This window comes from Talpa europaea (assembly GCF_964194135.1).
Source record: "Talpa europaea genome assembly, chromosome: 1".
Taxonomy (NCBI): Eukaryota; Metazoa; Chordata; class Mammalia; order Eulipotyphla; family Talpidae; genus Talpa; species Talpa europaea.
Genome location: NC_140073.1, coordinates 33,245,788 through 33,272,790, shown reverse-complemented (window position 1 = coordinate 33,272,790; position 27,003 = coordinate 33,245,788). Strand labels below are relative to the sequence as shown.

General features: G+C 45.1%; 2 protein-coding genes across 6 annotated transcripts in view; both read left to right on the top strand.

Annotated features, from left to right (window-relative positions):
- DENND5A (DENN domain containing 5A) overlaps positions 1 to 2,754 on the top strand; it is a gene marked incomplete at both ends in the record, with an annotated part of 98,528 nt that extends 95,774 nt beyond the window's left edge. For both annotated transcript variants that reach the window (XM_084231075.1, XM_084231074.1), the window contains 3 exons: positions 265 to 388; positions 1,007 to 1,175; positions 2,571 to 2,754. In XM_084231075.1, coding sequence (XP_084087201.1) covers positions 265 to 388; positions 1,007 to 1,175; positions 2,571 to 2,754 — 477 coding nt within the window. The remainder of the gene's footprint in view (positions 1 to 264; positions 389 to 1,006; positions 1,176 to 2,570) is intronic.
- Positions 2,755 to 14,718: 11,964 nt separating this feature from the next.
- Positions 14,719 to 27,003, top strand: part of SCUBE2 (signal peptide, CUB domain and EGF like domain containing 2) — a gene marked incomplete at both ends in the record, with an annotated part of 61,666 nt that continues 49,381 nt past the window's right edge. For 3 of the 4 annotated variants that reach the window (XM_084238574.1, XM_084238572.1, XM_084238573.1), the window contains 4 exons: positions 14,860 to 14,983; positions 16,830 to 16,952; positions 22,155 to 22,280; positions 26,502 to 26,636. In XM_084238574.1, the coding sequence (XP_084094700.1) occupies positions 14,860 to 14,983; positions 16,830 to 16,952; positions 22,155 to 22,280; positions 26,502 to 26,636 (508 nt within the window). Of the gene's footprint in view, positions 14,984 to 16,829; positions 16,953 to 22,154; positions 22,281 to 26,501; positions 26,637 to 27,003 lie in introns of all 4 variants that reach the window. The other variant, XM_084238571.1, reaches the window with a different exon arrangement.

The window sequence follows — 27,003 nt, the reverse complement described above, 5'->3', positions numbered from 1 at the left end:
TCATTGGCGACAGGGGCTTTGTCCTCTGGTGTGGACTCTTGTGTATGACCCAGATCCATCATCTCTTCATTCAGCAGCTCTGAACGAACTACTCTGAGCCTTGCTGGGGAGGGGGGGGAATAGGCAAGGTCCCTGCTTGTCTTTTGCTGTGGACCCCATCCCCCCACCCTCTGCCCCACACCATGGGTGGTAGGTGTGGAGATGCAGTGGTGGGAGGCAGCTTGACTGAAGGAAGCCTGGCTTCTCCCCTGTTTCCTTATGTAGCGAGGCAGTCTGACATTGTTGCTTTGTGGAGAGTGTGGCTTGGTGTCGGCCCTGGAGCAGGCTTTCCAGCATGGATTTAAATCACCCCGACTCTTCAAAAATGTCTTCATTTGGGATTTCCTGGGTGAGTTGGGCTGGGATGTGAGGGCGGGAAAAGCATGCAGAGACATGGGAACTTGTCAACATAACGTAGGTGCTTACCACTTGGCCCGGAGGTGAGAACCTGAATCAGGTGACTCTCAAATTAGATCTGTTGTTTGTTTGTTCTGGCTTTTCTTGAAGTAAGTGATGGAAGCCTTCCCTCCACCTTCATCCCTCATCTCCTGAGAATCGGACGGGAAAGATTCTAGGAATCTGCTGTATAGTACGGACTTAGTCATAAGTCCCCTTTCTCCTTTAGAATCAAAAAGCAAGTTCATAGCAGTGGACCCCATGCTCTGTATTGTATCTACTTGGAGAATTTTCATGCAGGAAACTTCATTCTCTCTCTTTAATTTTTAATCTTCAGACTAAGTAAAGGACCATCTTCATATGAAGGGCCACATAAATAAACTTAAAGCATAAGGATCGAGAACATAAGGATTGTTTGAAATGTGATCAGTGACATCAGAACATTTGTGTTTTTCTCATTAAGTTACCTGCCTCAATGTGGAGAGACCCATGGCAAGTCGCCTGCAGCATAGTCAGAGATAGGTCAATTTGGAAAATCTTTTGCATTGGCAAGCTTTTCTCTTCTTCACAGAAAAAGCACAAACCTATTATGAGACGTTAGAGCAGAATGAAGCTGCTCCTGAGGAAAACTGGCATACAAGAGCCCGGAACTTCTGCCGGTTCGTCACTGCAATCAACAACACTCCCCGCAACATTGGCAAGGACGGCAAGTTTCAGACGCTGGTGTGCTTGGGGGCCAGGTACTGCAGGCTTCGGGCCTCAGGGGTGTAGCCGCCAGCCACAGAGCTGTTGCCCTAGTGTGTTGCAGGAGTGGGGAGTAGCTAATGATTAGACACTACTGGGCAGGTGAGGCCTTGGAGGGCTTTCTAGAGGTCCTTCATTTCCTTTGTCTACCGCGCATATGTGTTGGGATCCATGGGAGTTGGGATGAGAGTTTGTGTGTAATTGGAGGAAGAGCCACATTCTGGTGTGAAGGAAAAAAGCCACCCCACTGTTGAGATTTGAAGCAGAGTGTCATTCAGAAGTTTACTCACCCTAATTAAACATAGTTACTATATTTAATTGTGAGAATTCAAAGCAGAAGTACCAATACATACAGTATGCTGAAAGTGCAGACGAAGGTCAGAGTAGGTATCATGGAGTAGTGCTTGAGTAAGCCTTATGGAAGAGAAGTAGTGCAGAGGGAATTTGGAACAGTCAGAACTAGCAAAGAGGCCCTAACGGGAGTACAAAGAGTCAGGAAATAGCAGGTGTAATGTGGGAAGGACAGTAGTGGAACAGATGAAAGGACAGGGCCCTGGAGGAGATGGGCTGGGGAAAGTCCTTCCATATCAGAGCAGATTTATTCAATCAGGGGCTGACTTGCTGCTTTGGTGCATTTGAGCAAGAAGATTACTAGGGCCTGTTCTAGTAAGTCAGGCAAGGACACAAAGCCTAAATAAACTTAACGACAGTAGTTTGTGCAGGCATTGGCAGGGGAGAGTTGACATGGTTAAGAAGAGATTCTGGAAGCAGATTGATTAGCTTCACACCTTAGAATAGCCGCGTGGTAGTTGTGTGACCATGGGCAAGCTCTGTCATCTCTGTGTACCTCAATTTCTTTATCTGTAAAGTGGGGATAATAATAGCACTAATAGCATCTATCTCATACAATAAGGTTGTGAGGAAGGTTAGATTTCTTGCAACAGTACCTGTCACATGCTAAGTGCTTTGTAGATGCTAGCTGTGAGTATCTTTCCTGGTGGTGGTAGCTGTGGGGAGGAGTGATGCTCTGGGAACTACTGAGTGATGCTCTGGCTGTTGAGGTGGAGAAAGTGGTGTCTGATTAGTGGTGGGCGTGTCCAGAGAGGGAGAGGGAGGCGTAGAGGAACAGGCCTGGCGATGGATGACAGGGCAGTTTGGGTCAGGTTGGATTGATGTCCTTGGGGCTGAGCAGCCCCAAGTGGGAACTTTTTAAAGCCATGCCAGTCCTCTTTGCCAGTTCCTGCTAGGCAAAGGGAAGGAGCTGTAAGGAGCAATCAGCCTTTCCAGCTTCAGACTTTGTTCAAGGAGTGATGGGAAGCAAGTTTCCCTCTTAACGTTGCACTAACTACCTTTTTTTTTCTGACCCATCTGGACTGTTCCTGCCCTGCCAGAGATCACCTCCTACACCACTGGATTGCCCTGCTGGCTGACTGCCCCATCACCGCACACATGTATGAAGATGTGGCGCTGATCAAAGACCATACACTTGTCAATTCTTTGATCCGTGTGCTGCAGACATTGCAGGAGTTCAACATCACGCTGGAAACATCACTTGTCAAGGGCATCGACATCTGACCTCCCAGCACCAGCTAGGAGCAGGACTGAGAAAGACTCACCCTGCAGCTCTGACCCTTCTTCCCAGAGGGACTTTGTGTAGGAGACGGAGAGATGTACACTCACTGTAAAAAGAAAACTAGAGGATTTTTGGAATAAATAATCTATTTTAGAGTTTATTTGCCGATTTGCTTTTTACACACTTTCATGTGAAAGAGTGATAGGGAGAGGGAGACGAGGTTGGTGCCGCTTATTTTAAAGCTGGTGCCCTCCCTCGCCTTGGCCCTTGCTGGGAGCCTGCGGCCTCCCCAGACTGAGCCTGCGGCACTGTGTGTGGGGCGGTTCTGCTTCCTCCTCCTGCCGTGTCAATGAGGCCATTCTACATCGTTTTTAAACTAATGTTTTCTATATTAACATTATGGATATTTGGCTTTCATGGGCCACACACAGGTGTGCTGAGCGGGAAGCCCCAAGCTCCAATCAAAGGGATTTTCAGTAGTGCCTCTGCAAGCACTGATGATGAGTCAGTCCCACATCTTTTCTTTTTTGTCAGTATTATTTGGGAGGGAGACATGCCGGGATGTGTCATCGTGCAGAAAAATCACACAGGCGTTGCACAGAAGTAAACATAAGCATGTTTTAACAGGTTTTTCTTTTCTTTTTTTAATGTATTATTTATTTAACCCTCCATTGTGTGTTTTTAAGTCTTTTTCTTTTCTTTTTTTAAGGAAAGGAAAGGCTTGTCACAGTCTAACTGGCTATGTTATTACTGTTCAGTTTATGTTGTTTTGCAACTTAGAGACCAGCTACAATATGGCCCACTTAATAAAACACCTGAAACAAAACTGTATGGATCCCTAACTTTTGTGGGGGTTTGTGGGCAGTGGGGATTGGAGGCTGTCATTTGGTGTCTCTGAGATGACCGAGATATTGCCCGTCCTCTTTCTCAGGGCTGTGGACCGCACAGGATGCCCCGAGGGCTGGTGTAGGGGTAAGTCCTTCCCATTTTCATAGCTGTTAGCTCAGATGGCTGTTTGAGAGGAATGCAGACAAGGATTAGTTTTCTGCTCCACAGAGGAGGAGACAGGCACAGAGAAGAAAAGACCCGGCCAAGGTTGTAAAGATTGTCCCTTGATCATCAGGACCGGGTGGGCCATTCATTGGGCAACATTAGCTACATGAGACCCTTGGGAAGAAATCCCTTTTCATGAGAAAAGGGTTTGCTTTTTCCAGGATTGCAAATGGAGAGCTTTACGGTCAGTTTTTCAACCAAGCTGCTCTGATAGGACGCTGGCGTAGTGTAGCTCAAACCAATCAATGTCCTCTTTTAGCTTCCCTGATTTTGCCTGCACGGTTCCTGCTATGTGGAATGCCTCACCTCATGTCCGCTAGCTGTTCACTATTCAAGGTTTACTTTAGGAGTCAGCCTCTATGAAGCCTTTCCTAACCCCCTTTGGCATAGCGAGTCCTTTCCTTATTTTACTGGCTCCTCTTGCCTCATGTTGAGGCCACCTCCTAGTCTGAGCTGTTGGAGGACAGAAAGGGTCTCTTTCATTTCCATCCCTAGTGCCTGGCAGGTGGTGAGTGCTCAGGTAAGGCTTTTTGAAGAGATGAAGAAAGAGATTAGAGGCTTTGAGGACAGTCCCAGTGCAACAATCTGCCATCAGGAGCTGTGAATGGGCTGCCATGCAGTTGTCTACCTGAAGGGGAGTCTCCAGTTTTTGTTTTTTTTTTTTCTGGGGGTAGAGGAAGTGGGCCTAGCCTGTAGAGCAGGAAGAGGGATTCATGGCTTGGCAAGAGGGGCACCTGGAACTGAGCTGTATGTGTCTATTGGCCTAGGCCAGAGATGACTTTAAGCCTGGTGCTTTACATACACCTCTCCCTTTTCCTCACAACTCTACAAGACAAATACACATTATATCCCTAGATTATAGATAAAGAAATTGAAGCTCAGAGAAGTTAAGTCACCTGTCCAAGGCCACACATCACATAAATATTTTGCAGTTACCAGACTGTTTCCTTCCCAGCTGTGGTTTTTCCATTGCTAACCACTCACTTGATTCAGGTCTTTCCTCAGGTGTCCTCAGAGAGGCTTATCCTGACCACTCTAAAATACTAGCAGGTCCTGTTGTCACATTTTACTCCATTATTCTGCTTTATTTTTCTTCCTATCACCTGCAGCCATCATACTGTTTACTGATTCTAAGTATAAGCTTTTTAAAGGAGGGACACAGTCTACTTTGTCCACTAAGGAGTAACTGAGACGTGGCAGGTAGGTAGGTACTCCGTGAGTATCTGTGGAATAAATGAATTCATTGGTAGTGGTAAGATTACAGATTATGGACACTAAAGTCCTTAGGTTGAGTTCTTGTTCTGCTGCTGTGACCTCAGAGCATGCTACATAACTTTCCCAACCCTAAGTTTGCTCAGCATCTCAAACGGGATGGTGGTAGTGCTGCCTCCTGGGATGGATTTGAGAATTCAGTGAGTCTATGTAGATGCCTGAAACAAGGCCAGGGTAAGTGCTCAATAAATGTTATTGGTGTTTATTACCCTGTTTTATCAACCCCTAATTTCAAGGAATTCAGAGGCAGATTCTGTGGGCAGTATGACATCAGGGGAGGTACCATGAGGAGTTCTGCTTAGGATTCAGGATTTTCAGAGAATTGGACATTGCCTCTAGAGAGAACAGCATGAGTGAAGATGTAACAGTATCAGGAAAATTGCAAATTGCTAGGCGTAGGCTAGACTAGTGCTGGAACAGAGGGTGAGGTAGGAGAGGGAAGCAGATTTGTGAGCCCCACAGCCAAAAAGTGGGAGGCAAAAGCCTTGGCAGGTAACCCAAGGCCTTGACTATTGCTAGTGTGCAGTAGACATGGACTGAGTGTGTGAATACATGCTTTAGGCACTAAAGCCCAGAGCCATGCCACCAGTAATACCATTCCCAGGGCACACTTAGACCTGGGCAGGTTGAGCTGCTGGGTCATTGTCTGATGGGAGTAATGGGAACTCATGGTCAGAGCCCAGCTTCTAGGCTGAGACATAAAGACTGCTTGTTTCAAGTGCAGCATGTGGCCTGAACAAGTACTGGGAATGTGTGTACATAACAAAGGGTCTCTCCCCATGACGGGGCAATTTATCTCAGGCAAGGAGGGGATTGTTTAGGGAGCCTGGGGAGTCCCTTATCTTTTTCCAGCTTTGTTCAGATCAGTTTGAATTAAGTGACTATATGTTATCATGGGTCTCACTTGTTCAACTATCTAGTGGGTATGCTTCTGCGTGGTGGGTGTGCAGCACTCAGCACTTGGCTATGTGCCTACTGAAAGGTGCCATACAGCAGTCAACCCTACAGCACGGATGTCACCTAAGTCTTGGGAGTACACAGTTGCCACTGTAGTCCACTACACAGAAGTGCTTTCAGCCGGGTGGATGTGTCGGGTGGCTTATGCTCACTAGCTCACAGTCACCTGTGGGACACCCTGGAACTGATTTGAATTTCCTTTACTCAGACTGTTGGGGGTGGGGGTTCACTGAGCTTCTAAGGAAGCATTCCTGGGACTTGAGTTTCCTTCCTGTCTTTCCTTGATCCTGCTCTTCAAGTGGGGTCCTGAACACTTCTTCCCTGGCCCTGAGACTGGGGTCACAGTGACCTCAACTTCCAAAAGAAGTTTGTTACAGGGTCTGACCTTTAACTTGAGCTGCACAGGCTGGACAGTTGTAACAACCTCGGAAACTGCAGGATTAAATGCCAAAAACCTGGTTTTGATTGCTCAACTGTTGACCCCTGAGGTGGGCCAACGGCATCCCTGGACCAAAACTGTTACTTTCCATCTTTCCTTGGTAAGTGCAAGCACTGGGGTCAGGCAACACTGTCTCCTATCCCTATAGGGATAGGGCCAGGGAGCTCTTTGAATCCTTACGTTCCACTTTCCTAAAATGATGCTGTCACGGTGCTGTTATAACTGAGAACCAAACATGTAGAACACAGTAGGGACAGTGTTTCCAGTACAGAAAACCTTTAGCCATGATCTTGTATGACTTTGTAAAAGTTGTTTTTCCTGATCTTGGAGTTGTACTTTATTTTAGTTTTGGGGTTTAGAGGCACCTCTGGTGAAGGCTGGACTTGTGTAACCTCAGTCACTGTAACTCACCTCATTAATTCTTTAACATCATGAAACCACATGCATTTGTCTGAGTTTGTAGCAAAAAGCAATCAAAGTTGAATTAAAATTAAAATTGGTGCTTGCTTTTGTTTGCAACAAAATTCAATCTATTAGATCACAATTGTAGATGATTCCATTGGATGGTTCTTAATTTAGAATAAGGTTGCTAAACCTCAAAGGTGAGCATTAATCTGGGAAGGTGTAGCTGCTAGATTTTAGCCTTAGAGTGTTGTAGGACCCTCACACCCAGGTAATGTGTCTTCCTGTTCCTCGATTTCCTCATACACAAAATGAGCACATCAGTCTCATCAATGCTGAAGATAAAGTGATCTAGCAAATAAATGCTTTTCAAAAACGAATCAGTAGCACTTGGGCAAGAAAATAAAAGGTATCTGAATTGAAGAGGAAGAAGTAAAAATACTTGCAGATGACATCATCCTGTATGTGGAACATCCTACGGGGTCTGACTAAAAGCCACTAGAACTAATAAACAAGCTTGGCGAGGTTTCAGGATACAAGATCAACCTACAAGTATAAATCATACTTTTATACAGGGACAGAAAACAATTTAAAAAATATTTATTTGCAGTAGCATCAAAAAGAATAAAAAACTTGGGAATCTTTAACAAAAGAATTATAAAGCACAGTCAGCCAGGCTGGAGAAAAGCTGGGGAGCACCAGGAGAAAGGAAACTGCTCTGCGGATAGGTAGGAATGGATGAGGGGAATCTGAATTGCAGTGACATTGAGTCATCCGACAAGAAACACCAAGTCCACTTAGAACAAAGTCCAAGCACTGGCTGTTGGAGCAGATTGGGGCCTGCCTCCACGGCTTTCCTGCTCCTGCATCCAAGAGTATGAATAAGCTCAGTCATCTTGGAAGGACCGGGGCACCATGTCCTGTATTTGCTCAGGCAGGCGAGGGGCTGCCACCTGCTGCAGAGTGCAGAGTGGTCAAAAACTAGATGTGGCCATGGACACCTCCTTCCACAACTTGGGCTCAGTCCCCAAGGAAGTCATGAGAAGCGCAGTGGACGAGAGGAAGATGGAGTAGCTGTACCACAAGTATAGAGATCCACAAAATCAAAAGAAAATCAGAATTGATGGGATGCATCAGTTTTGTGATGATTTGAGCCTAGATCCTGCCAGCATCAGTATTTTGGTCGTAGCATGGAAATTCAGGGCAGCAACTCAATGTGAATTTAGCAAAAAGGAATTTGTAGAGAGTATGGCAGAGCTTGGCTGCAATAGCACAGACAAGCTGAAAGCCCTTCTACTCAGACTGGAGCAAGAGCACAAAGATCATGCAAAATTTAAGGCTGTCAGTTTACATTCACCTTTGCTAAGGACCCTGTCATAGAAAGTTTTGCCCTTCTCTCAAATCCCTTGCTCACACTTTCAGAGTTTTCTATCGTGAAGGAGAATTGAGTATAGATTTCAGTTAATGTTAGTAAGTGATAAGGGTGTAGACTAATGAGCAGGACCACAGGAATCACTGTAGTGCTCTGGCATGGCCACAGATTTAGAAATGGCTGTTGCATATTGGAATTTGCTGTTATTTGGAAGGTTTAAATTTAAAGGTCTGTGGAACACCTTTTCATTGCAAAATCATGAAAGATCAATTGCAAGGGACACTTGAGACTTTAGAAATATGACTGATTGGGAAACTGGCTTAGTATAGATAATTTCTAAGACTATATTGATACATGGCCAGTAATAAAACATAGCCTTTCTCGGCAGAAAATTGGGCTGGATCAGGCTGGTAAATGAGTCTCCTCCTGCCAGAAGACATCTGGTCAACTTCTATGCATATTTGTCATAGATTCCAGAAGTTATCCCTGACTGTCATGAGCTTAGTGTTTGGTTTGTGTTTTTGTGAAAGTTAGACATGCTCATAGTCAAATATTTTTATAAAATTTGCTATGAAAAATAGTAATCCTTTACCCTCTTTCCTTCTTAGGAACAGAGACAATCACTTTGACCTCCTTTTTAGCTAATTATTTATTTTGGTATTTGGCATTATTTTAGTATTTATCCCTGTGTCTCTGTATAACTGGCTAGAATTGCAATTTGGTGACTTTTCATTTTATTTCTTGGTTTCTTGCTATGGAAATTGAGGATTTACCTCACTTTCCTTCTACACTCCCAAGACTCATGCACATTCCTCACTCTTCTATCTTCTTGATAAATGATGTGGTAGTTACATCATTTGTAACATCATTGTCAATTATAATGCCGAATTTACATTATTGTGGTTATGTAAGCACTGTTTGTAGCTATGTGGTGTTGTAAACTATGATGAATTGTCCTTCTACAAATTTTCTTTTCTCTGGAGTTGGCTTATGCTGAACACTGGGGGTTCCAGAAAGTGAACTCTGAGATGGAGTTTAGTGTGTAGGCTATTTATTAGGAAGTGCTTTTAGCACCAATAGCTGTGCATAGAGGGCTAGAGACAGTATGGGGGCATGGGGTGTGGGAAGAAGCCAGCCTACCATGCAGTCAGAGCACAGACTTGACTACCATACAAATTGGTTGCCATCATTTAGCTCTCTTCTCAAAGACTTTTGTGTTCATGTCTGCTATTTAGAAATCTTCTTCTTATAGTTGCCTTCATAATTATAACCCTCTATGATATCCTTCACCTTACATTGCTTTAAGTAGAATCTGTGACTCTCCTATTATGAGAATAATAAAACTAGTTCAGATACTAGTGCTGGGTCAGATGGGCAGCTGAGGCAATGGCAGCAGAAGTAGCCATAGAAGAGGGTCCCTGCATGGGGCAGTGCTGAGATCTCATGGCCTATCCACCCCAGTCTGTTCCTGTGTGTCTGTACAAATATTAACTCTGAGCGCTGGGTCAGGAATTGCCAACCCTCAGGCAGTAAACTTTGTCAGTAAATTGTTACAGAGTAAAAATAAGTACATGCACACTGAAATCCTGCATGGCAGAGAGTTACTGGAATTTGCTGAAGTTTAGTTTAGAACCTTTGGTGCAATGGTGTGAAGCAAAGCCTAGAAATAGAAACCAAATATAGAACACCACTTTTATATAAAGCGTCAGATTAACCAATCATTAACAAGGAAGATCATTTTAAAATTAATTTTCCTTAAAATTGAAGATACAGTGATGAATATGGAAGCAGGGGGTTTGAGTCATACAACTCATGAAACCACTTTCAGTTAGCAAATTATAGGAAATGGCATAGAAAATACTGAAATGCCATTATATACATTTACACTTAAACTTAGACTCATCCCAAAGGGTATGAAGAGTTAAATCTTTTTTTTTTAAAGATTTATTTATTTATGCACACAAGAGCTGGGGCACAGGCCAGAGATTGGGGGGGGGTGAGAGGAGTGGGGAACAGAACAGGCAGACTGAAATACACTGCTGAGGGGAGCAGCGGGCAAGACAGAGAGGTCTGCTGTACCATGTGGGTTGTTCCCTGGATGGCTGGGGGTCAAACTCATGCTGCAGAGGCTTCGGATTGCTTCACGGTGCGGTGCTTAACCCCTTGTGCCACCAGGGAGGCCCAAAGAGTTAAATCTTTTTAGAAAAATTATTCCACAATTTTAATTGGTTCTGTCTGTTCTTAAGTCTCACAGAAGTGAAATTATATAACACCCTTTTGTACCTGGATTCTTTCACTCAATGTAACATGTTGTTGAGTGTATCAGAATTTCTTCACTTTATTGCAGTCTATTAAATGAACACCTCATGGTTGGTTTGTGCGTCCTCTAGTTGGTAGACATTTGTGTTATTTCCAGCTTTGTGTTAGTTTGGATACAACTATAGTGAACATTCTTATGCATGTCTTTTGGTGCATAGACACACTAATTTCTCTTGGGTGTGTTCAAAAAGTGGTAGGCACATTTCACTTTAGTTGCACTGTTCAGTAGTTCTCCAGAGTGGTTGTAGCAAGGGAGTTTTAACTTTAGACCAGGGAAGACTGGGAGTAGTAGTATGATGAAATGTATGATTAATTCTGGCATTATCTGGTAAAAGATGCACTCAAAGAGGGATGAGATTTTTTTTTAACATTATAAATTTAATTTTTAAAATTTTTTAATTTAAATTTTATTTTTATATTCCCCATACAATTACAACCCCCTTATTTTGACCCCAAACCCTCCTTTCCCCACCCCCCACCCCCCATAGAGTATCTCTGGTTCATAGTTGTTTTTTGATTTTGATATTTTCTTTCTTATAGTTACTCTTTTTCCTGGTCCCTTATTTAAGTTTTCTAGATTCCTGCTATGAGTGAGACCATCCGGTATTTTTCTTTTTCTTTCTGGCTTATTTCGCTGAGCATGATCCCTTCCAGCTCCAAGAGGGGGATGAGATTTTTAACAGACGAGTAAGGAACTATAGAGTAGGAGCAAGAGACCAAGTGAGGGGTGATGAGGCTTTTAGCTCAGGCAGCTTGCTTGGAGGAAGAGGATGGTTTTGATGGATGATGAGAAGTAGAATTAATATGAATGTTTGTTTGTTTTAAGATTTACTTTTATTTATTTATGCATATAAGAACTGGCATATAGGCTAGAGGTATTGGGAGGTGAGAGGATTCACCAGAGACAGAGTGGGGAGCAGAACAGGCAGAAATACACTGCTGAGGGGAGCAGTAGGTAAGATAGGAGATGTCTGCTGCGCCATGTGGTTTAGCTCCCTGGCCTGGATTGGGATTCAACTCAGGTGATAGCTTGATAGTACTGAGACTTTAACCCCTGCACCACCAGGGAGGCCCCTGATATGAATGTTTGGATGCAGAGGGAAAGGAGAGAATGGCAGCTGGAATGAATGGCAGGTATCTGACTTGGTCTTGGCAGAATGACGGTGTCCTCTAAGAGAGGGAGCACTTGTGAAGGAGCAGAACTGAGGAAGAGGATGAACTCCATTTTGAACACCTGTGAAAGGTCAAGGTGGAGGTATCCAACAGGCAACTGGTTACACAGAACTGAAACTAGAAGGAGAGATCTGTGCTAGAGCTTTCTGCTATAGAATCCTCAGGGAAAGGGTGTAGGAAGAGGATCCAAGATGATCTAGAGAATGTTTCCTGAGAGGTTGGAGGGAAACCAGGAGCTTGCCTGCTGTGATGAAAACCCAGGGGCTGTGGGGGGGAGAATTTTCAAAAGGAGTTTCCAAAAGGAGCTACAAAGGTTAAAAAAAAAGATGGGCATTAAAAGGTGCCCAGTGACTACAGAGTTCAACCTTGCCATGCTCAGTGCACAGTCACCCATGGTCCTTGACTTTCTCAGTCTTTTTTCAGCTATGCAAGAATCCTGTGTCACAGGGGCCTGGCTGAGCTGCCTGTCACCCAAGGCCTGGTTCATGGACTCTTAGCCATAGGGGAGGGGAGAGGGAGAAGCAGATTCAAGCCAGGCCATAGATGGTGCCTGTGGCCTTTCTGTAAAGTTTGTGGGGACCTCAGCTGGACAACAGAGGGCAGACAGCAGCCAACTCAGAGCCCACCAAATACCTCCTGACTGAATACTGAAAACAGACAACTGAGCGCAGATTTCCCCTGGAGCCTTTCCCCTATGGAAATTCCCTGTTGTAAACCATATTGACTTTAATCTGCAGTGTCAGAATGGTTACCTAGGAGTCTGGGAGCCAACCAACTGAAAACACTGTTGTATGAAAGTCAGAGCAAACAAAATAGGATTCAGGACATTTTTTGAGATCTGTGCCAGTGGTGAACTTTTCTAGGAAACATGACAAAAACTGACCCTCTTAGGCAAAAGGCACTGGGCCTTGTTATTAATTTGTATACTACTGAACCATAAACTTGGGGAAATGGTGAAAGCACAGCACATGTTTATTTCTTTACCAGGCACAAGGGGGCTGGAGGAGGCTCCTCTAGAGTTTAATGGGCAGCTTTATGTATTTATATGCTTTGACTGGAGCTAAAGCGGTCTGTGCCACACAATGGGCAGCTTCTAGTTGGATTTTAAAGGAAAATAACTTTGATCATTTCAAAAGCAATGAAGCCTGATACAAGGGAGAGAAAAGAAGGCAGTAATTTATGGCTACCATTAAGGACACAAAGACAAAGGCGGAGGGAACATTTCACTAAGTGAAGATTTACAAATGTGTAAAAATCACCCTTCGGACTAGAAATAGCTGAGTGTCTCTCTCAGCACCAAACAAAAGGGGGTAGGAGGGAGGGGCAAAAGACTGAAAAAGAGATGCAACCTGCCTGCCTTCACTGGGGATGAAAAGGTCAAAAGAAAAACAACCACAGAAAAGTTATTCTCTCAGATTCTCCTGGAGGCAGTAGGAAGAGGCAGTCTCAGCCTGGCTCATGGGCATGGGAGGGTCCTGGGCACAGTGGAGGGAAACTTTGTGTGGAGGCTGGACCTCAGGAAGATGTGTTTTTGTGCATGAGCTAGGTGGGGATTTTTTGTGACATTTCTTTTTTGCTATTACTGAAGCAATGAATATATCTATTAATTAATTAATTCATATATATATCACATACACACGTGTAAGTTTGTATATATTCACAGGAGAAAATTAAAAAAATGGAGATGCTCTGATTAAAATCCCTGAGTATGGTGTTTTGTTGCATGAGGAGGTATTGCTACATTTGTTCCTGGAGCGATATACTCATCTGTGCCTGGGACTGTGGGAAAGTCCTGTACACTGGTGTCACCTTGGAAGGACTGTCAAACTTGGAGGGCCAGGTTCAGGCGCTGTTTGTATTTACATTTGGCCAGACCTGGTGTTTATGGGTTCAGGTGGTAGATATCACCTGACCTGTAGACAAAGTTGACCCTTTGGCCCACCCTTCACCTCTAGGCCCCCATTCCTTCCCTTCATCTTTTAGGCTGCCCTGAGATACATTTAACTGATTTTTCAGTGAAAGCAACATTTTCTGCTGTGATTGCGGGCCCAGCTTAAGAGAGGGTCAGCTTAACGTGACAGGCAATGGGACAAGTGGGCCACTGTCCTCAGAGGACTGTTGGATGTGAGGGTTGGGGGTGGGGGTGAAGGCCAGAGGGGGCCCAGCAGAATGGAGAAAGGTGCAGCTTGTGTGCTGCAATGAACAGAAAAGCTGGGGTCGCTCTCCTCACTGAGTTCTCCTGAGGGTCAGAAATGGACTTGGGCCTCCCTTGTGGAGCAGGCGGTTGAGCGCCCCGCTGTGAAGCTGTCCACAGCCTCTGCAGTGCCGGTTCGATCCCCGCTGGCCTCGGAGCAACCCACATGGCACGGCAGACCTCTCCTGTTGCGCCCGCTGCTCCCCTCAGCAGTGTATTTCAGTCAGTCTACTTGTTCTGCTCCCCACTCTGTCTCTGGTGAATCCTCTCACCCCCCGCACCTCTGGCCTGCACCCCAGTTCTTGTATAAATAAATAAAATCTTTAAAAATAAATAAATGAGGTCAATTTTTTTAAAAAAGAAAGAAATACGTCACTCATTCCCTCTCATCCATCCGCCCCCTCCCGAAGTACTTCAGAACTCCAGGCCCCTCAGTTACACAGGACACTTTCGGGGCGCCCTGTGGCAGAGTATTTCAGCCGCGAAGGGCGGTTCTTCACAAGAGGGACGGGGTTCAAGTTGTCAGACACCACAAACAGCGGAGCGCGGACTCCCTGAGGGCTGCAGCGGGCTTGGCGTGGGGGGAGGGGGCCTGCCCGGGGAGCGCGGGGCTTCGCGCGGCGCGTTCGGCGGGTCCCCCCCCCCCCCCCCCGGCTGACAGGCGCCCCCGGGCCGCCGCGGCCGCGCCCCCTCCGCCGGGGGCCGGGGAGGAGGGAGCGAGGGGGCCGGGAGGGGCCGCGCTGCCCTCGCGCCGCCCGCCCCGGGCCGGGGAGGACCGTGTGAAAATGAGGCTGGGGCGCGGGGGCCGGGCGGGGCCCGGCCGGGGGTGTCAGAGCGCGGCGCGCAGGGCGCCCGCACACACCTCCCGGAGCCGCCGCGCGCGCTGCCCGCGCTCCCCGCCTCCGCCCGCAGCCGCCGCGCCATCCATGGGGGTCGCGGGCCGCGGCCGTCCCGGGGCGGCCCGGGCGCTGCTGCCGCTCCTGCTGCTGCCGCTGCTGCTGCCTGAGGCGGTCCCGCCCGGCCGGGGCCGCGCCCCGGGGCCGCCGGAGGGTGAGTGTCCGGCCTCGGGGGCGCACCTGGCAGGGCGCGGGAGAGTCCGGCTCCCGAGGGTGACCCGAGTCCCCGAGCGGGGTCGCCCCCGCGGGGCCGAGGCGGGCTGGGAGCGCGCCCGCCAGAGCTCCGCGGGGACCCCGCGCCGCTGGGTCCCTCGCCCGCCCGCCAGGCCAAGGCTCCGCCACCGCTTGGGCCAGAGGCCGGAGGCCCGAGTGCCGCGGCCCGGCCTCGGACCCGGGGCTGGTGACAGTTCCCCGCCCCGACCCCGCCGCCCGGAGTCCCCGGAAGGCGCGGCTGGCCAGACCCGCCAGGGCTGAGCAGGGAGACGGTGCTGGAGTCTCCCGGGCAGCGCCTCACCGTGCAGATGGGGAAACTGAGGGCTCCGGCCGGGTAGGTCTGTGAGGTAGGGGCAGCTCCTCGGGACGGGAAAGCTCTCCTGCCGTCTTCAGGTTCTGCCTTGGGATTTTATGTGGAACAGCCTCTGTTTGAGGACCCGGGAACACCATTAAGCTAACCCTTGAAAACAAGCCTGGGTTTTCAGCAGCTGGAGATAAGTTCTCCAACGTTCTGTGGTAGCTGGACTTGCAATACTTTCAAAAGTCTTTTGTTTTTAATTAACATCCTGGAGTGCTGTCAGCCCGGGAAATACTTCTGTCAAGTCGGGTTTCCAGGTTGAAAGGATGGTGAGGGCTGGGGTGGCTCTGGGGAAACACCATTTCCACTTTGCACTGTCTGAGAGCCCAGCACGATGGGTGAGCTTTTCTCCCTACCCCTAACACTGAGAAAGGTGACAGACGCTGTCCCTTTTCAGAAGTTTTTAATTTTTTTGCTGACCTGGTCTTTTCTTTCTTTCTTTCTTTCTTTTTCTTTCTTTTTTTTTTTTAAGATTTATTTATTTATTTAATACAAGAACCGGGGTGCTGGCCAGATGCACGGGAGAGTGAGAGGGTTCACCAGAGACAGAGCAGGGAACAGAACAGGCAGACTGAGGAAATACACTGGTGAGGGGCGCAGCGGGCGAGACAGGAGAGGTCTGCTACACCATGTGGGACCCTGACCGGCCCGCTGGGATGGAACCGGCACTGCAGAGGCTGCGGACAGCTTCACAGTGTGGCTCTCAACCTCCTGCACCACCAGGGGAGGCCCTGACCTGGTCTTTTTTTCAGCAGGCATTTAGTATCTTACTCATGTGCCACGCATTGCCCTTGGCCTTAGGATCATAGACTCAGTCTGTTATCAAGAGGCCACTGTGAGACAGGCAGGAAAAACAGTATCACCTGTGTGATATCTGATATACAAGGATATAAATATGGGAGAACCTACACTTGAGGCGCCAGAGTGGACTTCCTGGAGAAGGTGGATTTGAGTTTTTTTTAAAATATATTTAAAAAAATATTTATTTATTTATGCATACAAGAACTGTGGTACAGACCAGAGGTGCAGGGGGGTAAAAGGATTCACCAGAGACAGAGCGGGGAACAGAACAGATTGACTGAAATACACTGCTGAGGGGAGCAGAGGGTGAGACAGGAGAGGTCTGCTGCACCATGTGGGTTGCTCTGAGGCCTGCAGGGATTGAATTCATGCTGCAGAGACTGCGGATAGCTTCATAGTGCTGTGCTTAATCCCTTGTGCCACCAGGGAGAAGGCTAGTAGAAGTGGGGGGAGATTCCAGTCAGTGGAACAGGCTGTGCCTGGAAATGTGATGGCTCACCCCAGCGACTCCAAAACAGTTTTGCTTGTGAACAATGAAGAGGAGTGAACTGGTGGGAGATGATGTGAGAGAGGCCAGATCAAGCAGAACTTGGGGCACCATTCCAGAAGCTTCTGTGCTCTTTTGCAGATGTGGATGAGTGTGCCCAAGGGCTGGATGACTGCCATGCTGATGCCCTGTGTCAGAACACGCTCACCTCCTACAAGTGCTCCTGCAAGCCTGGCTACCAAGGGGAGGGCAGGCAGTGTGAGGGTAAGTGACTTGGGGACCAGTGTGGATGGGACATCAAAGAAAACTCCGCACATCCATAGCTCTTGGAATGATCATTCATACCGATAAAAATGCTCCTGCCCTCCAGCTCCCACCAAGTAACATCACCTACTCTGAAAAGCATTTCAGATCCTTAAAAGACTGGATATGTAAGGTCTTCCCCAGAGCTGGTCATATACAATTTTATCTGACTCTGAAATATCCTTTTGTCTATCTTCTGAAAAGGAATAGAGGTGCTATAGCATCTTTTGGTCCCACTCAGTTTGCAGGTAAAAAGTTAACAAACAGATTCATTAGGTGAGCCTTCCCTACTACAGCAGGGCTGTTCCTGCACCTCCCTGGTACAGTGTGTACTCTCACCATGGAATGTGAGTGCCAGAATCCTGCCCTCCCTGCTGGTTCCAGAGGCTCCATCCTGTTCATGTCTTCTTGACATTGTGACCAACCAAGCTTTAGAGTTACACTAAAGGCCTGCCTCACTTGGAGCTGCAAGTTCATCCTGAAAGATATGTGCAAAGGGATCTTTTAATCCCCTAGAATTTTAGATCTGGGAGCTTAAGTCTGGACTCTGTTGTTTTGTGTTCTGAGCCATTGAGGATTAGCTCAGGGTCAGAACTGGCCCGAGACTGGACCCTTGTAAGAGAATGCTGTTCCTGGGGATGGAAATGATAGCTTGTTGCAGCTGACAGGACTCTTCATTTTATAGATGGGGACACTGAGGCCCAGGAGAATTGAAAAAGGGACTTGTGACCATGATCACACAATTAGCCTTCAGGTGAAAAAGTTAGATCTCCATCTTAGCTCTGTCCCTGGCCCCACAGCCCTTTGGTGTCGCTTTAGCTGGGTGAGATTTTTGATATTTACTGTCCCCTCTGTGCATGAGGGGCCTTTCCCATCAGAGAAGGCATGTTCAGATTCACAGTACGTGGGCTTGATGGTCCATCTATAAAACCCTTGGGATTCCCACAGGCCATATTTTTCCCAGAGATAGCTGGCCATCTCTCTTGCTCTACCTGCCCTGCATCATGGGAGTTCTGTAGCATCTCTGTCAATTCCTTCATAACACATTCTCACTGTATTAAATGTTCTAGTTAGTGTACTGGGATTCACATGTTAATGCCCTGCTTGAAGAAAAGAATGTTCACTTTTTCACTATGCCCTCCAATCACTCTGCTTTCTGGGGGGTAGAAATCATGTGTGGTTTCTTATAAATGAAGTACGTATTTGGCAAATGATGTTGAATGACATTTTGGCAAGAGTTGTCTTATCCATAGTTGTGGAGTTAGACATATTACAAATGAAATTGAATGGTTAAGAGTTTATAGTTATAGTTTATAGTTTCCTATTTTGTTTGAAATAACTAATGATTGATTGGCATTATTTATATATAGGTTTAAGAATATTATGGGATTATTGTTGTAAAAGTCAAACAATACAAAAATGTACAAAATGAAAAATTAAAGACCTCTTATTCCCTTATCCATAGGTAATCACTGCTAACAGGGAACGTATTTTCTTTGTGCTGTCATTTTAAACTAAACCCTGAGAAGGATTTGATCTTTTAAATATTTGTAGTGGTTCTAGAATCTAAAGAGTAAGGATTTTCCTATTTAGTTCAGATTTCTTGGTGCAGGGATCCAGAATGGAAACTTCTCCAAGAAGGAAAAAGGAGAGAAAATGAAGATTGAAAGAACTCAAAAATATAAATATTCCAAGATATAACTTAGTGTGTTTCTTGGCTTATAAGTTTTTAAGCCTTTTGGGCTCAAGGCACGGTATCATTTGGTTTGTGATTATTGCCAGGCTCACTGCTCTTGTGTAAGTTCAAGAATAGGATCTAGGTTGGCTCAGAGTGATGAAAATTTTATATTCCACCATGTTTCTTTTACAGAAATGTTGAAGAAATAAAATCATGGGCCCTGAATAAGTATTTTTAAAACAATGTGATTCAGAAATGGTTTTAGATACAGTATATTTTTATTCTAAATGGTCTTCCCAGACTTTGGGGAAGAGGTATGTCAGTGGTTATTATTCATTATATGGTCCTTATTTCTCAGTTCAGAAAAGTGAATCAAATTAAACAAGGATAAATCTAAACTTGGTTTTTGTATAAGAAGGTACGATTTTAAAAAAAACACTGTATTCTGAAATCATTTTAGATTTCAGAAAATGGGCAAAAATAGTGCAGAATTCATATATGCCTTTCACTTATCTTACCTAAATGTTAGCAATTTATATTACCACAGTACAGTATCAAACCCAAGAAATTAACTTTGGCACAATATTATTAACTAAATTTTAGACTTTATTCAAATTTCACCAGTTTTCACTTAATATTCACCCCATCCCCACTCCAGGATCCAGTTCAAAATCCCACATTACATTTAGCTGTTGCCTCCTTCAGTCTGTGGCTGTTCTTCAGACTTTCATGACCTTGCCACTTTTGATGAGTAGTGTTCAGTTCTTTTATTTGCCTTATGTTTTCTCTTAGTAAGAATTGATATGGTTAAATCAACACCATTAGAGAATTCCTATGTTTCCCAACATAAGATAAGACGGGGGGTATGCATTTTGTAGTAATACAAAAGTAAAGTTTTGGTACAGCTGCTATGAGGTGCTGGTGTGTCCTTCTGGGTGTGGCACATGGGAGGTTGGAACACAATGTCAATGTGTTCCCATTACAGGGGATGTTAATTTTGATCACCTGGTTAAGATGGTGTATTCTGAGTTTCTCCACCCCAAAGTTACTGTTTTGTCCTTTTGTACTAGAGACATACCTTGGGCCAGATACTTTGAGCTTATTTAAGATCCTATTTCTTTTAAATCTTTCCTTATTGGTTTTAACATCCAACTGTGGGTGTTGCCTGCAACAATTATTACTGTGATGTGTGCTTCCTGGTAATTTTGTATTTCCCTCATCCCTTATACTTTTATAATTGGGATTATTCTGAAGAAAGATCTATCCCTTTCCCCCATTTACTTATTCAGTAGTTCACGTACTTGTGCCAGTATGGACTCATGGGGATTTAGTAATATGTATAGCTAGCTAGTTTTTTTTTTTTTTTTTCACTCAAATTCTTCCAGCTCAGCCATTGGGAGCTTCTTCACACTATCTCCTGAGTCCTTTTGACCTGCTCCTATCCTTAAGAGAAATTCCTAATATTCTTGTACCCCAGATGCTCCAGACTTATCTTGCATTTTTCCTTCCCCAATCCTGCACTCAACCACTTCTCCAAGGAACCTTGGATCCTTTATTTTTGGAAAACCAACACTTGGATGCTTGGTATTCTCATTGTCACTCAGGTATCATTGTACACCCTAGTAAGTAATGGCTCTACCCTACAAGTAGAACTACTTGTAGTTCTTCTAAGTGGACAGTTAGGAAATATATGTGTGTATATGCAGCCCTGCCTACTCATGTATCTATATATATATACCTTACACTTATCTGATTATAAGTATATTAAAAACATTGAGTTACACTGAATCTTTAGATTTCAAATCAATACTACAAGATTCACTCTAACCTCTCTGTTTATTCATAGCTTCTTTCCCCAGCAGTGAGAAACATGGCTCTCATCTGTTTGTTTAATCCTAGTACACAAAGTATTTATGCAATTACTAGTCCAGAATCCTGTGAGTAAAACAGATTTACTAATTAGGGTACAGCATTTGTACACAACAATTTTTGTATTTAGGCTCACAACATTCAGTTAAGATATTGTTTTTCAGTTGCTTAAGCTGGTATTTTTCTTTCCAGTGTGCACAGTTCAGGAAAGTGAATCATGTTAAATAAGTATAAATCTAAACTTGGTTTTTGTATAAGAAGCCATAATTAAAAAAAACACAACTGTCTGTTTTGAAATAATTTTAGACTTCAGAAAATTTGACATCCACTTGTCTTAGCATCATTGTCTACAGACTACTGATAAATCGCCTTACCACTTTTGTATAAAATCAAGTGACCATAACCACATGGGTTTATTTCCAAATTCTCAATACTCTTTCATTAACATATGTCTATCTTTAAGTCCATACCACATGGTTTTGATAATTGTAGCTGTTTAGTGAGTAAAAATCCTCCAAATGTGTTCTCCCTTTTAAAAATTGTTTACTGAGTCTTTTTTATTTCCATATAAATTTTAGGATAAGTTTGTCAGGTTTTACAAAAAAGCTTGCAAGAATTTCTTGAGTGTGTGTGTACTATGTTCCCTTATTTTTTTTTAAAGATTTATTTATTTATGCATACAAGAATTGGGATATAGACTAGAGGTTAGGGGATGGGTGGGTGGGTGGTGAGAGGATTCACCAGAGACAGAGTGGGGAGCAGAACTGGAGGACTGACTGAAATACACTGCTGAGGGGAGCAGCAGGAGAGACAGGAGAGGTCTGCTGCACCATGTACTTAGCTACCTGACCTGCCAAAATCAAACTCATGCTGCAGAGGCTACGGATAGCTTCATTAGTGCTATGCTTAACCCCTTGTGCCACCAGGTAGGCCCATATTCCCTTATTTTTAATATATATACTACAAACACTCTTTTGCTCTTTGATTTTTTTTTTTTTTACTTAATAATATATCCTAGAGCCTCCCTGGTGGCTCAAGGGGTTAAGCACTGGACTATGAAGCAATCTGCAGCCTCTGCAGCATAAGTTTGATCCCCAGCTGGTCAGGGAGCAACCCACATGGTAAAGCAAATCTCTCCTGACTCACCCGCTGCTCCCCTTAGCAGTGCATTTCAGTCAGTCTACCTGTTCTGTTCCCCATTCTGTCTTTGGTGGATCCTCTCACCCCCTGCATCTCTGGCTTGTACCCCAGCTCTTGTATGCATAAATAAATAAATCTTAAAAAAAATAATATATCCTAGAAGTTATTCCAAATCATTCATAGAGGTCATTTTCATGCTTTCTGGGGAAAAAAAAATGCTGCAAAATGCTCTCTACAATAAATGTAACATAATTCTTCAACTATTCTGCTATGCATGGGCATTTATGTTGTTTTTTTGTTTGTAATTTCAAATGCTGTAATGAATATCCTTGTGCATATTATTTTCCTGCTGTTGGAGTTGTATCATCAGGATAGATTTCTAGAAGTGGGATGGCAGGTTAAAAGGTAGATGCATAGATCTCCATACTAAAGAAATATACCCATCTGGTTTACTTTATTTATGTTTTATCCCTCAGACATTGATGAATGTGAAAATGAACTCAATGGAGGCTGTGTCCATGACTGTTTGAATATTCCAGGCAATTATCGCTGCACTTGTTTTGATGGCTTCATGTTGGCTCATGATGGTCATAATTGTCTTGGTAAGGAAAACGGTTGGAAATGGCAATTCTCCTTTACCTACCCTCCGGCATCCCCACCTCTTTCCTCCTTCTGATGAAAACATACTTATTAAAACAAAAAGGGAATCAGGTGAAGTGTGTTTTCTGGGCCCCTGATAGAAAACTGGGTAAAGTGTTTTATTTTTTTCTGTGATCACTCATAGTATAACTCTTTCCTTTGTGCAAGGTAATGGGTGGCTACCTTCATTATTATTTATTGACTTTTAAAAAAAGATTTATTTATTTATGCATACAAGAGCTGGGGCACAGGCCAGAGATGCAAGGGATAAGAGGATCCATCAGAGACAGAATTGGGAACAGAACAGGCAAACTGACTGAAATACACTGCTGAGGGGAGTAGCAGGCGAGTCAGGAGAAGTATGCTGCACCATGTGAGTTGCTCCCTGGCCAGCCGGGGATCGAACTAGTGCTGCAGAGGCTGCAGATTGCTTCATAGTGCGGTGCTTAACCCCTTGTGCCACCAAGGGAGGCCCCTATTTATTGACTTTCTAACATTGACGTGTCACCTTTAAAATCTTTGGTCTTGTGTTGAATGGCTTTTTACTTAAAACCATTTCTTTAATGCTGTAATTCTAATACCTAATTCTATAATTAGGTAACACTCCTGGCCCTGAAGATGCCCAGTGTGTGCTTAATCTCAGCCAAGTATATCCCTGTCTCTTTTCTTAAAAGAGAAATTTATACAGAATCCTCCCATTAACATCCTCCTAGCATTCCACAAAACAGAATATCTGTGGGAACGTCAGTTTGGAACTGTAAAGAGTGTTATTCCCATTGACTCCTTATACCAGGAATAAAACAGAACTTAGAACTAGCAAGCAATTGGATGGGGTTAGTGTTGGTTAGTCTTAGATGGTGCAGAACACATGTGAGGCAGGTGCTTTGTGGCCTGTTTGCATGTCAAGGCTGGTGTTTTCAGTAGTATAGGAGAATGTCCTGGGAGACAGATGGCATCAGCTCCCTCAGACATTGATGACTCTTCATGTGGTTGACCTGCAGATGTCTACCTGACTCACTAAGAAGCAACTTGAGCCAGGCCCTGATTCTGTGGGATAGGTCTTCAGTCTATGGTGCAGTGGGAGTGGCCAGCTGATCAAATACTTTGAGATCAGCATAAAAGTTACTAGATAAGTACAGGCAGAACTTGTTTTTTGAGTAATGGGGAAGGAGAGTATTTCCATTTAGGAGTCAACCCTAGTAAGACCTTAATCCCATTTTGGTGTCACCGAGAGCCCTCCTGATACGGTAGACTCTGTCCCTTCCTATCTCTGTCCTGTGACAGGTCTGACTGTGGGTTGTCAGACGGCTTGGGTCTGAGCCTGCAGCTGTCAGGAAGGCTTGATTGAGGACTGTGGACTGGCTAACCCCTTTGCAGACTGTCTAAGCAGTCAGTATCTCAAGAAGGCATATTAGAAAGATAATCCTGAGAGCAGTAATAAATAGAGATTAATTAAAATTAAAATAATGAAATCGCTTTCTGTGTGTAATTGGTTAAGAAGCATTTTACCATGCTCAGGGGCTAAGTCTCATATTTCCTTTTGAATTGCCAATAGTGGCATTTCAAGGCTTTGTCTCTGATGGCAGACATCCTTAGACCCGAAGCCTGGGGGGAAGTGTGAGCTTCCTAAGAGCAACAAGCTAAACCATTCACGGGTTAAGGACCTGGGCCAGTCTTGGGAGGGGAAGTTCTGAACAAGGATCTGCTCAGGAATCCAGAGGCTGAATTTTTTTTAGTGAACACAGGTATTTCAGTACACTCTCCATTTACCCTTTTTGGGGCCTCTTTTTTCATCTTGGTAGCAAGTATATGCCTTCCAGAAAGATCTTAAACACCCACCTATATATCTGAAGGGGCCAAGGACTCTCTAATAGGAAGGCAGGAGAAAACAAAGTGGTTCATGAAGAGGAGCAAGGCCAGCACAAATGAGGCTCATGTGCCATTTAGACTTGAAAGGGCTAAAGCATTTCATGACAAAAAAAGTAGCTCAGAGCGAAAATTTTTCAGAAGCAGCAGCTCCTTGTGTTCTCTAGGATGGCTTCTTACCTCTCAGTGACCTCCTTAGCTGCATATGTAGCCTCCACTGAATTAGCCGGAACATATGGAGTACAAACACCAGTGAGCTCAGCACTCGACCTGGCACGCTCCAAGACCCTGAATACGTGTGAGCCCGATAATTGAAATGTAGCTCTTTCTCATAGCTCACCCCACCAGAATTGAGTTTCTGCTTATTGAGTGTCTGGGAGTTCATCATAGATTGTTATTCAGTCTTGGAGCACATTAGAATGTAGCCACACAGTAGAATCCCTTGAAACATTTATTTATTTATTTTTAAAGATTTATTTATTTATGCATACAAGACCTGGGTACAGGCCAGAGATGTGGGGAGTGAGAGGATTCAATCAGAGCACACCATCCAACTTAAAGGCCCCTTTCTAATTGCTTTGGAGAAAAGGAACAGTGGGTTAGTTGTGGAGTGGTTGTGGGGCAGCTCAGAGGGGGGCACACTTTTACTCAGAAACAACCCAGGATTTAATGTTCAGGGAAACAGATCTGCTCACCGTGAGTCCTCACCTAGGCCAGGTGTGTTCCAGCGCAGCCCATCCTCTGGAATGTGCTCCCTTCACCCTTTGGTGTAGAGAAGGGCAAGTTTGTTAGGCTTTAGGGGATGGCTTGAGTCCCATCAGTTTAGAAAGGCATCTGCTCGGTAGTGTGGGAGGATGGATGACTGTAAGATCTGAAGCTTGAAACCAGATAACAGATATTTAAATGTGAATTTTCTTGTTATGGATGTGCCTAGGAGCTAGTGATAGGCATGTGAGAAGTCAGGCTGGAGAACATAAATTGCTTTGATATCAGCCTTCTCCTTGATCCTGTCATGTATGAGCATTTTCTGCCTGTTTCCTCTTCTTTGGCTCTGATGATACTGTGCTCTCCTTGTTTGTTCATGCACTGAAGAGTAATGTGCTCCTGCAGGTTCCAGTGCTGCGCTAACTGAAACAAAAATCTCTGTCCACAAGGAGTTTGCAGTCTAGTGGAGATGGTTAAGAAAAAGATGTTGAGAATGCAATGCAGCAAGTGTACTAAGGAGGACAGGGTGGTCTGTGAGCAGTGGAGGAAAGATAGGTCCCCTACTCCTGCCCTGGGGACATGGAGGAAAACTGCTTTGTGAAGAACCCCCTGCCATGTGGGGCCACCTTACCCTCACCCCTATTTCTGCACCCAGTGCTGGTCTTCCCCATTTCTCAGCCACCTCCCTGTACCCCCACTTTATTCTACTTTGCTGGCAGTCCTCTCCTATTTCTTCTTTCCTAGACACCCCTACTGCCAGGCCCCAGCTCCAGTCCCTTGCTGTGCTGCCAAGGCTGTTTCAGGTGCTCCTGTGAAGCTGGACTCCTGGAATTTCAGTTCTCCCTTGTGTCCTACCCTCCACTGCCACCTTATTGTTTCCAGCTGGAGGGCTTGACCAGGAACCCCTGATCAGTGGTTTCCAGCTGTCTCCCAAAGGAAGTAGAAGCTACTTTGCCTGAAATTCAAGATCTTCCTCACTGTGACCCCAGTTCTTTTTCCCAGTTTTATCTCCTGTAACTTCCCTCTCCGTCCCTGTGCACCAGGTAAATTGAATGACTCTGTATCTGAACATATTCCATGCTCCCAGTCTTCCTGCTAGTGCTAACACTCTCTTCTGCCTGGAATCCCTTCTTCTGATTTAAGTTGGAAGAAATCCTTCAGGGCTCATCTGCCATCAGTTTTCCTTAAACCCATCCTCATACCCCACAAGCAGACACGACCACTCTTTCCTTTGTAGCACTTTTTATCTTGTCTCATGACTTCTTCATCTGTCTCCTTCCTTCTGCTAAAGAATATGCTCTGAGAGAGAAGGAATTCCATCCTGCTATGAGTATTTTACTATCCCTACTGCCATGCTTTGGAAAGAGGTGTTCAGTAAATAAATATTTACCGAATTGATTAACTTGTGTCTCTGTGGAGGGCCTAGTCAAGTGAGCTCCTGACCCAGGAGGCTAGGCTCAACATCTGGGTCCCAGCAGCATCCGTTCTGATAGTTTCTGATGCAAGGACCAGAGGGGAACCTTATTTCTGCTTAGCTGGAGTCGCTGAGCTGCCCGGCTGGGTGTAGTGTTTGACAGTCGCAGGAGCAAAGGTTAATCCTTCTCTCTCTCCAGATGTGGACGAGTGCCTGGAGAACAACGGTGGCTGTCAGCACACCTGTGTCAACGTCATGGGGAGCTATGAGTGCCGCTGCAAGGAGGGGTTTTTCCTGAGTGATAATCAGCACACGTGCATTCACCGCTCAGAAGGTACCTCTGCTCTCCCGGAATGGGGGTGGAGGTGGTGCCAGCAGGGTCCAGTCAGAACCTCCTCCCCTGGCCCTCAATGACTTTGATGGGAAGCTTGAGCTAGAGAGAGTTCTGGGGAGGAGTGCAGCCTCCTGAGGTACTGTGGGCACGTTGTTTCACTTCCTCACCTGGCAGGGTGAGTGGATTAGACAGGGTGAGCTCTGTGGTCTCTTCAAATCCTCACATTCTCTGATTCTAATCTTTAAATAGAGTACTTTTCAAACATGACTAGATGTCTCAGAAGAAATATAATGGATGATCTGCCAAGTTTTTCAAAAAGGTGCTGCAAACCACAGCACCAAGTGTAAGCCTGCTCCTTGTTCTGGGT